The 14,270-nt window shown below is 41.2% G+C and overlaps 1 protein-coding gene across 1 annotated transcript in view; it reads left to right on the forward strand.

The window, feature by feature from the left end:
- Positions 1–5,600: 5,600 nt before the first annotated feature.
- The window catches only part of LOC135559654 (ly6/PLAUR domain-containing protein 1-like), a 36,106-nt gene continuing 27,436 nt past the window's right edge, over positions 5,601–14,270 (forward strand). Inside the window, exons 1-2 of the mRNA XM_065000180.1 lie at positions 5,601–5,783; positions 12,055–12,189. Of these exons, the coding sequence (XP_064856252.1) occupies positions 5,735–5,783; positions 12,055–12,189 (184 nt within the window). The 5' untranslated portion in view covers positions 5,601–5,734. The remainder of the gene's footprint in view (positions 5,784–12,054; positions 12,190–14,270) is intronic.

Raw genomic sequence — 14,270 nt, forward strand, 5'->3', positions numbered from 1 at the left:
TCTCAGACATAAGATGTATGTGGCAGGGACTCCAGAGCCGTGTCCGCATAGCATGTGCCGACAAGCTGGCGGAGTGTTTACGGATATATTCACTCTCCCTATCCCAGTCTGTTGTCCCCACTGGCTTCAAGATGTCCACCATTGTTCCTGTACCCAAGAAAGCAAAGGTAGCTGAACTAAATGACTATTGCTGGAAAAAAGACTATCTCGAGGCCATCAGATTGTTAAATTTATTTTTTCTTTATTTAAATAGGCAAGTCAGTTAATAACAAATTCTAATTTTCAATGATGGCCTAGGAACAGTGGGTTAACTGCCTTGTTCAGGGCCAGAACAACAGACTTTTACCTTGTCAGCTCAGGGATTCGATCTTGCAACCTTTCAGTTACTAGTCCAATGCTGTAACCACTAGGCTACTTGCCACCCTAAATAGTCAACATTAGCCTAGTGTACCCTGCCCTGAACCTTAATCACTGATACTAGCCAACAGAGACTGCTGTCCTATGTATGTAGTCATTCAACACTGGTCAATTTTTACATACTGTTTTACCCACGTATATACTGTTTTCTAGTCAGTGTTCATCTTATATTAACTACTGCTGTACACACCTTTTCTATTCATATACTGTCTATTTCACACCATTATATATATACAGAGCATTCAGAAAGTATTCAGACCCATTGACTTTTTCCACATTTTGTTACATTACAGCCTTATTCTAAAATCGATGAAATACTAATACATTCTCATTAATCTACGCACAATACCCCATATTAACAAATTGAAAACAGTCCACTTGTGGTAAATTCAATTGATTGGACATGATTTGGACAGGCACACACTTGTCTATTTAAGGTCCTACAGTTGACAGTGCACGTCAGAGCAAAAACCAAGCCATGATGCCGAAGGAATTGTCCATAGAGCTCCGAGACAGGATTGTGTCGAGGCACAGATCTGGGGGAAAGAATTTCTGTAGCATTGAAGGTCCCCTTGAACACAGTGGCCTCCATCATTCTTAAATGGAAGAAGTTTGGAACCACCAAGACTCTTCCTAGAGCTGGCCGCCTGGCCAAATTGAGCAATCGGGGGAGAACGCGATGGTCACTCTGACAGAGTTCCAGAGTTTCAAGATTCCCTGGTCTGATGCAAACAAGATTGAACTCTTCGAATGCCAAGCGCCATGTCTGGTGGAAACCTGGCACCATCCCTATGTTGAAGCATGGTGGTGACAGCATCATGCAGTGGGGATGTTTTTCAACGGCAGGGACTGGGAGAATAGTCACGATTGAGGGAAATATGAACGGAGCAAAGTTCAGAGAGATCCTGGATGAAAACCTGCTCCGGAGCGCTCAGGACCTCAGACTGGGCAAAGGTTCAACTTCCAACAGGACAACGACCCTAAGCACACAACCAAGACAACACAGGATTGGCTTCGGGACAAGTCTCTGAATTTCCTTGAGTGGCCCATCCAGAGCCCAGACTTGAACCCGATTGAACAGGTTCAGGTCTCTGGAGAGAACTGAAAATAGATGTGCTGTGATGTTCCCCATACAACCTGATAGAGCTTGAGAGGATCTTCAGAGAAGAATGGGAGAAACAGACCAAATACAGTTGTGCCAAGCTTGGAGCGTCATACCCAAGAAGACTCGAGACTGTATTCACTGCCAAAGGTCCTTCAACAAGGTACTGAGTACTTATGTAAATTAGATTTCATTTTTGTAATTTTTATAAACTTTTTTTGCTTTGTCATTATGGGGTATTGTGTGTAGATTGACGAGGGGGAAAAATTATTTAATCAATTTTAGAATAAGGCTGTAATGTATCAAAATTTTGAAAAAGTCAAGGGGTCTGAATACTTTCCGAATGCACTGTATTTCACCAGTATTACAGTGCCTTCAGAAAGTATTCATACCCATTGACTAATTCCACATTTCGCTGTGTTACAGACTGAATTCCTTCTGTTTTAGGTTATCCTGCTGAAAGGTAAATTCATCTCCCTGTGTCTGGTGAAAGGCAGACTAAACCAGTTTTTACTCTGTTTATTCAGGACATAAAGTGAATTTCTTTGGCACATTTTTGGAAGTTTTACTTTAGTGCCTTATTGCAAACAGGATGCATGTTTCCAAACATGTTTTATTCTGTATAGGCTTCTTTTCACTCTGTCATTTAGGTTATTATTGTGGAGTAACTACACTTTTGTTGATCCATCCTCAGTTTTCTCCTAACACAGCCATTAAACTCTAACTGTTTTAAAACCACCATTGGCCTGGTGAAAATCCCTGAGCGGTTTCCTTCCTCTCTGGCAACTGAGTTAGGAAGGACATCTGTATCTTTGTAGTGACTGGGTGTATTGATACACCATCCAAAGTGTAATTAATAACTTCACCATGCTGAAAGGGATATTCAATGGCTGCTTTTTTATTTTTACTCATCTACCAATTGGCGCCCTTCTTTGCGAGGAATTGGAAAACCTCCATGGTCTTTGTGGTTGAATCTGTTTAAAATTCGCTGCTCAACTGAGGGATCTTACAGATTTTATGTGGGGTACAGGAGGTAGTCATTAAAAACGCATGTTAAACACTATTATTGCCCACAGAGTGAGTCTATGCAACTTATTATGTAACTTGTTAAGGAAATTCTTACTCCTACATTTACTTAAGCTTGCCATAACAAATGGACTAAATACTTATTGGCTCAAGATATTTCAGCTTTTGATTTTTTATTAATTTGTAGAACTTTCGAAAACCATAATTCCATTTTGACATTATGGGGTATTGTGTGTAGGCCACAAAATCTAAATGTAATCCGTTTTAAATTCAGGCTGTAACACAAAATGTGGAAAAAGACAAGGGGTTTGAATACTTTCTGAAGGCACTGTAAATACTGTTAATCCCAGTTGTTTGGTTACATAAATTGGTTACATAAATTTCTGTTAATGCATGTATTACTTAGTCATTTACCGTTCTCATTCTTGGAATGGAAACATTGGTTTCAGAGTTCACAACAAAACAAGTCTTGGTTTATTTCATAACCATCATTTACTAGATTTGTAAATGCTTTCATTGTCTTTTGTTTTGAGTGCATGTGAGCAATGAGCATATGTCTTGTTTCTCTGTCCTGATAATGTTGAGGGACTGCGTCCCTAGTAAGCTATTTGAAACATCTTTCCAACAATCTCCCCTTCGACAATCAACCATCCTCGGTGTGAAAGAGCAATGGCCGGCAATTTATCACGTTGTATCAATGTGTCAATATGGCTGAGGTTGATGATCTAGCAAAAGTGTACAGGTGGTTAAATTGTTGGGCCAATAACCAAACGGTTGCTAGATCAAATCCCTGAGCTGACATCTGTCGTTCTGCCCCTGAACAAGGCAGTTAACCCACTGTTCCTAGGCTGTCATTGTAAATAAGAATTTGTTGTTAACTGACTTGCCTAGTTGAAAAAAATCCAATTTTTTTGATTAAACACATGACAATGATTAACATTACGACCACAAGATGTCACAAATGTATTTTCCCAACACTTTCCCTGGCTGCCACTGTTCTTGCTCAACAAAAAGGTCCTCTGTGTCATCACAGTTTGTGGACAAAAATATAGTATTTACACTGAAATGTTAAACATGCTAATTGCTAACCCGTTAGCTAACATTTTAACGGACCAATAATCACAAAACATTGATGGCTTGATTACAACATAACACTGATGAAGGTAATGTATTTTTTAAACGCTGTTGAATAGGCCGATAATACGGGATGCTACGCTAGATTGCTAGCTACGTTTTGAAGAGAGAACGTTCAATTGGTATCGCTCCCCCTGTTTTCATTCACAGGTGGGGACTGGATTAGGTGTGAGTTGGGATGAAAATTTACTGGGGATAGCTTTATTTGTAACCTATGTACAAATTAGCATCGTACAATAGCAGAGCATAAGAGAGTTGCCACATCAATATTACACTGAGTTAATTAGTTAAGTTATTGTTATTAAATGGTATTCCAATGTAATTTAATGCTATTAGTTATATTCTATTCTAATATTTTATTCCAATTAATATTGTTTTTATGAATTAAAAACAACTATTGGAAACATTTTGTTCCTGAACGTCATATTAAAGACGGCTGGATATAAACATTTTTGTCACGCCCTGATCTGTTTCACCTGTCCTTGTGCTTGTCTTCACCCCCGTCCAGGTGTCACCCATCTTCCCCATTATCCCCTGGGTACATACACCCGTGTTCTCTGTTTGTCTGTTGCCAGTTCGTCTTGTTTGTCAAGTCAACCAGCGTTTTGTCTCAGGTCATGCTTTTCCACAGTCTCTCTTTTTCTTGCCCTCCTGGTTTTCACCCTTGCCTGTCCTGACTCTGAGCCCGCCTGCCTGACCTCTCTCGTGGGAGGCCTTTGCAGAGCAAAAGGAACAACTACTTCAAGGTCTCAGAGCGAGTGACGTCACCGATTGAACCGCTATTAGCGCGCACCCCGCTAACTCGCTAGCCATTTCACATCGGTTACATGTGCATAGCCACCACGGGTAATAAGGATGCTGAGGGTGCTGCAGCACCCCCTGAAAATATGAATCAGAAAAAATGTATATACTGTATATTAGAAAAAATCTATTTTCACAAATTTTCACTGGGCCTGTATTAGCATAACGACGTAGCCATCTGTAGTGTGGGCAAATGTGTTTTTTTTGGGGTGCCCATTGTCGTGCCATTCATCTGCCGCCATCACCTCATGTTTCAGCATGATAATCCACGGCTCCATTTCGCAGGGATCTGTATACTCACCAGACATGTCACCCATTGAGCATGTTTAGGATGCTCTGGACTACATGTATGACAGCGTGTTTCAGTTCCCGCCAATATCCAGCAACTTTGCACTGCCATGGTAGAGGAGTGGGACAACATTCCTACGGCCACAATCAACAGCCAGATCAACTCTATGCAAAGGAGATGTGTTGCACTGCATGAGGGTCACACCAGATACTGACTGATTTTCTGATCCACGCCCTTACCTTTTTTAAAGGTATATGTGACCAAGAGATGCATATCTGTATACCCAGTCATGTGAAATCCATATAGATTAGGGCCTAATTTCTTTCTTTCATTGAATTGATTTCCTTATATAAACTGTAACTCAGTAAAATCTTTGAAATTGTTTCATGTAGCGTTTATTTTTGTTCAGTATATTACTGCATGTTGACTAACCAATTACAGTAAAATTAGATTAAATATAGTCATGATCAGTTTCATGTATTTCATTCGGGTAAATTTAGTAGATTGCCTTGATAGCAGCATTGACGTTGTTGGTTGGCTCGCATGCAAAACTTCGTTCACTTTTGGGAAAACGGGTCCAGCCACTTGGTAGCTATCGTTAGTTCAAATAAAGCTGAATTGTGTACAAATATTAAAAGTGCAACAGTAAACTATAAAGCATGAACCCACCATAATGATGTCGGTGAAGAAGTTAGGAATGACCGCACAGTCAGAGGGTTCTCGGTTGAACGTGGACGCGCATCGGACAGTCCTTGCACTTTGAAACCCACGCCCATCGTGACGTGGGGCACCGCATGAAATGGAGTGAAAAGAGTGTGTTCCCTTAAAATCTGAGGTTTCCAGCGCTGGACGTGTATAGGAGGCTACGGTGGACGTTCGTCGGATCCATGTATGAACTCTAACTCTGAGCTCCTCGCAACTTTGCCATGTCTAATGTTTCCTGACCAAGTGACACCAGCGAGAGAATGCGGCTGCTTACTTACGCAAGTTTGTTCTGGTTTATGCTCAAGTCAGGTATGTTACCCCCGGGATGTGTTAATTGCAATGACAAGCGCAATAGCTAGCCTACCTAAATTATTTGTAATAACATCAATGTACTAATTGTTTGTTTAACGATCTAACAATATTTGGAGAGGAAGAGAAGCTCAGGGTGGGTTATTGATGGCCATTAGGCTACCATGCAGGGCAGGCAATGCTACTTGGTTATTTGTTTAGATAAAACAACATTTTGGGGGTCATCCGTTGAAACCATTATAATAGCAAACGTTCGGGAATATTTTGTGACATTATCCTACTGCGTCTTTACGCACGGTTTGGAACGGTTGGTGTGTGAACGCAAAATAATGTTTTTCACACCAGCTTGTGGATGTGAAGAGAACCATGCGGGCTTGATTTCATATGGAAACATTGTTCGAAAATGTTTCACAAATAAGGGTAAGCTACCCGTAGATTGAACCTGGTGTGCATTGATATGTACATTATGGTATATCTGTTTTTTGTTTTGTTTGAGAATATATTATGGGTAGTTCAACATATGAATGTATTTTGTTCACAAATACAGAAGGAGTTTAATGCTAATAGCACTGCGCTACATATGAAATAGTTCTGTCTGCCTGGCAATAATGTTTGATTTATCCCTGGAAGCTGGTTTGACTGATTTAGTGGAGGAATCCCCATGTACAGTGACATTTTGCCTACTGTCTGTCATTTACTAACAGTTTTTAAGATGTATGTTTACCCAAGAATATGTGTGACATTTGGATTGGGTTTTGGCTACTTTTGCACACTGGAAGATGGAAAGGAGGATACCTAGGCAGTTGTACAACTGAATACATTCAACTGAAATGTGTCTTGCGCATTTAACCCAACTCCTCTTAGTCAGAGAGTTGCGGGGGGCTGCCATAATCGACATCCCATGTCTTCGGCACCCAGGGAACAGAGCAGTACTGATTGTGCAGTCATTATTTTTCTTTGAGTCACTACTCAACTGTTGATGGATTTAGTTGCTTGCTGTGTCGTAGTTGGTAGGAAGTGAATAGTCTGCATTTAGATTTTATTCAGGTCCATTTTCATGTTGAATAAGTTCTGACAGGGCTTTCTTTCTCTCGTGAAGAAAATGGTATTTGCATCTACCATGTTGTAATATCTGATGATCTGTCAGGGGAGCACATTCTTCAACATGCACAGTGCATCAGGTAAATGTTTCTTTCCATGTCTGTCAGTGTCAAGGTATATGGTTTTGGTGAATTACAACAGATACTTTATGATTATGACTTAACCACAGTAATTGCAGCCACAGTTAAGTAATTCAGGAATATTGTCAACTCTAATAAGCCACTTGCACATTGTCACCATTATCTATTCATCAACAGTGGTGTAAAGTACTTAAGTACTACATAAGTTGTTTTTGGGGTATCTGTACTTTAGTATTTATATTTTTGACTACTTTTACTTTACTACATTACTTAAGAAAATATTGTACTTTTTACATGACACCCAAAAGTACTTGTTACATTTTGAATGCTTGGCTGGACAGGAAAATATTTCAATTCACGCACTTATCAACCGAACATCCCTGGTCATACGTATTGCCTAAACACATGCTTCGTTTGTAAATTATGTCTAAATGTTAGTGTGCCTGTTGCTTTCCATAAATAAATAAAAATGGTGCCATCTGAAATGATTCATACTTATACTTCTGTATCAAAAGTACATTTTAAACCAAATACTTTTAGACTTTTACTCAAGTAGAATTTTACTGGGTGACTTTTTTACTTGAGTAATTTTCTATTAAGGTATCTTTACTTTTACTCAAGTATGACAGTTGGGTACTTTTTCCACCACTGTTCATCAATAAGATTGTCCCTTAATTTCTTCATCAGCTATGAATCATATTATGAAAAGGTATGCCTACATGCATTCACCTAAAAGGGTTCTTCTGCTGTCCCCATAGGAGAATTGTTTGAAGAACCCTTTTTGGTTCCAATTAGAACCCTTTTTGGTTCCAATTTAGAACCCTGTTTAATGGGTTCTGGTATTTAATGGCGCCGAAGGAGATGGCCGCCACTTTACAATCCCGTAACCTATTGTGTATGTTTATTTTGAACATAATGTTTCTGCCACCATGTCTTATGACCAAAAAGAGCTTCTTGATATCAGGGCAGCGATTACTCACCATGTACTGGAGGAATTCTTCTTCAACGAGTCGGACAGGAAGGATTTACACCAGACACCCAAAAAGGCCCTCATCCCCGTCATTTGCAGGAGGAAAATATGAAGATATCGTGGACGACGGTCCGGGTGCCTTGTAAGGATCTATCACAGAGAGGATAATCTACCTTTACCATTGGTCTTATTAGCCAATGTACAATCAATCAATAATAAAATAGACGAACTACGAGCACGTATATCCTACCAACGGGACATTAAAAACTGTAATATCTTATGTTTCACTGAGTCGTGGCTGAACGAAGACATGATTAACATACAGATGGCAGGTTTTAAGCTTTTCCGTCAGGATAGAACAGCGGCTGGTAAGACAAGGGGTGGGGGTCTGTTTATTTGTTTGCTGTTGCATGAAATCTAAGGAAGTCTCGACTGTTTGTTCGCCTGAGGTAGAGTATCTCATGATAAGCTGTAGACCACACTATTTACCAAGAGTTTGCATCTGTAGTTTTCGTAGCGGTCTATATTACCACCGCAGACCAATGCTGGCACTAAGACTGCACTCAATGAGCTGTATACGGCCATAAGCAAACAGGAAAACGCTCATCCATAAGTGGCACTCCTAGTGGTTGGGGACTTTAACGCAGGGAAACAAATCAGTTTTACATCATTTCTATCAGTCTGTTAAATGTGCAACTAGGGAAAAAACGAGAGAAAAAAACTCTAGACCAGCTTTACTCCACACAGAAATGTGTACAGAGCTCTCCCTCGGCCCTCCATTGGGCAAATCTGACCACAATTCTATCTTCCTGATTCCTGCTTTAAAGCAAAAACTAAAGCAGGATGCACCAGTGAGTCGGTCAATAGATACTAGCACAGACTGGTTTTGCTAGCACAGACTGGAATATGTTCCGGGACTCTTCCGATGGCATTGAGGAGTACACCACATCTGTCACTGGCTTCATCAATAAGTGCATCCATGGTGACTGTACGTACATACCCCAACCAGAAGCCATGGATTACAGGCAACATCCGCACTGAGTTAAAGGGTAGAGCTGCCGCTTTCAAGGAGTGGGACTCAAACCCAGAAGCCTATAAGAAATCCCGCTATGCCCTCCGACGAACCACCAAACAGGCATACAGGACAAAGATTGAATCGTACTACACCGACTCTGATGCTCATTGGATGTGGCAGGGCAAACAATTACAGACTACAAAGGGAAGCACAGTCACAAGCTGCCCAGTGACACGAACCTGCCAGACAAGCTAAATTACTTCTATGCTCGCTTTGAGGTAAGTAGCACTGAAACATGTATGACAGCACCAGCTGTTCCAGATGACTGTCGGATCATGCTCTCCGTAGCCGATGTGAGTAAGATGTTTAAACCGGTCAACATTCACAAGGCTACAGGGCCAGACGGATTACCAGGACGTGTACTCAACACCATAGTGCCCTCAAAGCTCATCACTAAGCTAAGGACCCTGGGTCTAAACACCTCGCTCTGAAACGGGATCCTGCACTTCCTGACGGGCCGCCCCCAGGTGGTAAGGGTAGGGGACAACACATCCGCAATGCTGATCCATAACACAAGGGCCCCTCAGGGGTGAGTGCTCAGTCTCCTCCTGTACTCCCTGTTCACTCATGACTGCATGGCCAGGCACGACTCCAATACCATTGTCAAGTTTTTCCCGATGACACAACAGTTGTAGGCCTGATCACCGAGAATTATGAGACCGCCTATAGGGAGGAGGTCTGAGACCTGGGTGTGTGGTGCCAGGACAACAACCTCTCCCTCAACGTGATCCAGACAAAGGAGATGATTTGTGGATTACAGGAAAAAGAGGACCGAGCATGCCTCCATTCTCATCGACGGGCTGTAGTGGATCAGGTTGAGAGCTTCAAGTTCCTTGGTGTCCACATCACCAGCAAACTATCATCGTCCAAACACACTAAGACAGTCGAGAAGAGATGGCAAGACAAAGCCTATTCCCTCTCAGGAGACTGAAGGGATTTGGCATGGGTCCTCAGATCTTCAAAGGTTCTACAGCTGCACCATCGAGAGCATCACTGCCTGGTATGGCAACTGCTCGGCCTCCGACCGCAAGGCACTACAGAGGGTAGTTTGAATGGCCCAGTACCTCACTGGGGCCAAGCTTCCTGCCATCCAGGACCTCTATCAGGCAGTGTCAGAGGATGGCCCTAAAAATGGTCCCTAGTCATAGACTGTTCTCTCTACTACCGCACGGCAAGCGGTACCGGAGCGCCAAGTCTATGTCCAAAATTGCTTCTTAATAGCTTCTACCCCCCCCCCCCCCCCCCCCAAAGCCGTAAGACTCCTAAACCACTGATCAAAGTGCTTCCCAGAGTCTATGTCCAAAATTAGCTTCTTAATAGCTTCTCAACTAACTGGTGCCCCCCACATTGACCTGTAAGACTCCTAAACCACTGATCAAAGTGCTTCCCAGACCCCTCTTTTACGCTGCTGCTTCTCTCTGTTTATAATCTATGTATAGTCACTTGATCTCTACCTACATATACATATTACCTCAACTAACTGGTGCCCCCACACATTGACTCTGTACCGGTACACCCTGTATATAGCCTCCATATTGACTCTGTACCGGTACACCCTGTATATAGCCTCCATATTGACTCTGTACCGGTACCTCCTGTATAAAGCCTTGCTTGTTATTTTACTGCTGCTGTTTAATTATTTGTTACTTTTTTTTAAAACTTTTTTTTTTTTAACTTCTCTATTTTTTACTTAGCACTTAAAAAATGTTTCTTAACTTAAAGCATAGTTGGTTAAGGGCTTGTAAGTAAGCATTTCACTGTAATGTTGTATTCAGAGCATGTGACAAATACATTTTGATTTGATGTAGAAACCTTTCCCCAGAGGGTTCTACATGGAACCCAAAATAGTTCTACCTGGAACCAAAAAGAGTTATCTTATGGGTACAGCCTTGGAACCCTTTTTTCTAAGAGTGTAGTAGAGTTTGGACATATCAACACATTTGTGAACTGTTTGATAGTATTACCATGCCATATGTCCTCTGTACAGTATATTTCATTGTCCATGGTGTAACAGGCTTTGGTTTTTCCAATTATGTTTTGAGGTTGGACTTTAGCACGTACTGCACACCGATTAGTCACACCGATTAGTCAGTATGTGTTACACCGGTGCTGGCTTGTCCATCTCGTTAGTATGAAGGTGTTTCACCTGTGCTGGCCCAGGTGCTTTTTAAAGAGTGGCTGGCCCAGTACTCCAGGTATCTTGATAGATTCTTTGGGTTAACACCTTTTAGTTGGTGCTCCCTATTTAGATTCCTAGACAAACAATCTGTTATCTGATTTCTCTGACTTAGTTTTGCTCTACCTTTTTGGTTTGCTCCCTGTCTTTAAGTTTGGCCTGTGCTTTTCTTTTGTTTACCTCATCTTGGGCAAATTTAGTGGGTGCTCATGGTGGGTCTCTTTTTTAAATGTTATTTAATTTTTTTAGGGTCCAGTTGTTGTTGCTAGTCAACTTTCAGTGGATACCCCATGAGTGTCTTTCAGATCCCCTTCTAAACCCCCATGTCACGTCCTGACCTTAGTTGCTTTTGTATGTTTCTATTTTAGGTTGGTCAGGGCGTGAGTTGGGGTGGGCATTCTATGTGTTTGGCCTGGTATGGTTCCCAATCAGAGGCAGCTGTCAATCGCTGTCCCTGATTGAGAACCATACTTAGGTAGCCTGTTTTCCCACTCTTGTTTGTGGGTGGTTATTTTACGTTTCAGTGTTTTTCACCATTCGGGACTGTTAAGGTTTTTATTTGTTTGTTTGTTTCCTGTGTTCAGTGTAATAAATATGACGAACACTTACCATGCTGTACCTTGGGCCTCTCCTTCTTCCACCTACGAGAATCGTTACACCCCATCTGTTTCGTTTTGGTTGTTGGTCCACTGACCTTTAGATCATTCATCTGTTTGAGTGACAGTTTTTGCTTTTCTTGCTGAAGAATGTAACAATAGGTATACCAGTGTCTCACTTTATACTTTTGTATTGTACTTTGCAATTCATGCCGGTAAGTCAATTAAGAACAGATTCGGAATGACAACCTGTGTTACTCCTGTATGTTGTAGGGCTGGCTCTGCAGATCCAGTGTTATCACTGTGAAGAGGTCACTCAAAATGACTGCTCCACACCTGAGTTCATTGTCAACTGCACTGTCAACGTTCAGGACATGTGCCAGAAGGAGGTATTAGTGACAGAAGACGGTAAGCCAAATGTGATATGAATTTACTTGACTTAAACCCTTCTACTCTGTGAGGAACGAATGTGTTGATCTTTCCGCAAGGTGCCTTCTATCTGTAACCTGTACAAAAATTATACATAAATAGGTGGATATATGCTCTGTCTTGAATAAGAAATGAATGCATCCAAATGCAAGAACATGAAGGATGGTCCGGCCTCAACCTATCCACCTACTTCTATTGTCTACTGGGTTCACAGACCCAGGATCAGCAGAGTTTGAATTAGCCGACGGTAGTCAATGGTTTTGATGAAAGGCAAAATGATTGCAGTGCAGCATTAAATCAGTATTCAAAATCATAGTCAGTTAACCATAATGACTGTGATGAATGTGTGAATTAAAAAATTCATCAGAGCCATTATGGCCAAGTCAGAGTTGTAATCTCAACTAATACACATTACCCTTTCTATTCTTTAATTTGTGTTTTTATAGCTTTGAACAAAAACATTCACAAAAACTAAGTAGTGAGTAGAAGGTAAATCATGTTTAACCTTTACACGTGTAAGTTCCAAATTACTCTAACGGTCACCCCAGCGCTAGTTTTTTTAAAATATATATATATGTGTGTGTGTGTGTGATGTCAATGCACTCAATGTTCCAAAATGTGTTTGTTATACAATAGGAGAGTTAACCCTTACTGCTCTCAAACCAAGGTACGCTGCCTGCTAATTATCTATGTTTCAACTTGTCAATTTCAAATAATTTTCTAGCCGTTTGAATTGAGGTGTGTTCCGCCTCATTAATTCACATAACAAGTATTCCATTCCACTGTTGTGGACCATTTTATTTGATGCTTTACTGAGCCGGACAAACTTCTCTCTTCAACGATAGCCCAAGCACTTCCCCAGTGTTTCCAAAGATCAAATATGAAGACAATGCGCATCTCCAGTCAAAACAGGCCTTGCACATTTTCTGGATGGCGCCCACATTGCTTTCGTTGTTTTCCTTACAACCTGGACTTTGGCCGTGTGGTTCTATCAAAGTAAGAGGCTTATTTTCTGTATATCGTGTTGTCGTTTCTACACTATCATACCAAATGTATGTATGGATCATAATGTATTTGCTGTTTAATGCATGTGTTTTCAAGTACTGGTGACAAAGCATGCATTCCAATTCTTGCATAGATTGTAATGGACACGTGTGTGTGTGTGTGTGTGTGTGTGAGTGATACTTTTTTGAAAGTTGTACTGATTATGATGAGCTAAGCTTTTTGCCAGCTATGTGCGGCGCCATGTTTGTTGACATTATACAATGCATTCTGGTTGTCACGCAAGCATCGGTCAGACCAAAGATGTTATAACAAGGGCTAGTTCACTCGACTGATATGGTGCTTTCAAGACAACTGGGAACTCAGAAAAATACTAGGTCAAATCATGACGTCCGTGATCGTCAGAGCTCTAGATAGTGGCCCGAGTTGGATGACTGTTCAATACAACCTTTCCCAGTCGGAGCTAGTTTTCAGATTTCCCAGTTGTCTTGAACCCACTGAAGTCAGATTTCCAAGTTCCCAGTTCTGAACGTGCCATCAATCTAACTTTGGCACCTCAGAGTTACCAGCTTAGACCCTCCTTTATTTGATTTAGCATACACATTTGTGTTTGCCCCCCATTTATTGATAGAGGATTTATGATCGTAATATTTCCTGCATCATATCCCTCCACAATACCTTCCCCAATGGACTTGAACAACCCCCACATATGAAATAAATCCCCCCTAAAATGGTTTCATCCCTGTTTTTAGCTTTTGCGCTATGGTTAGGCAGTAGGCTTGTATTTGGTCTGATGTTCCGAGGTAAGGTTTTATTTGCTTTGTGATTTGTCAATGTTAAATGACTTGTCAAGTCATGTGCTCTGGTTCTTGAAAACACTGTAACAAGTGCATTGAAGATTTGTATTATGCTGAAAAGTGTCTAAACTAAGTTTACATTGTTCAGGCAATGGGCACAGCCATCTTTTGACTTTTTATTTGCGTCTTAAAGTGAATTCTGGGATTAGCGAGTTTTCGCCAACATAAAAAAATGTGGCTGCCATCAAAGAATGTATGTCC

This window comes from Oncorhynchus nerka, linkage group LG1, assembly GCF_034236695.1.
Source record: "Oncorhynchus nerka isolate Pitt River linkage group LG1, Oner_Uvic_2.0, whole genome shotgun sequence".
NCBI classification, from domain to species: domain Eukaryota; kingdom Metazoa; phylum Chordata; class Actinopteri; order Salmoniformes; family Salmonidae; genus Oncorhynchus; species Oncorhynchus nerka.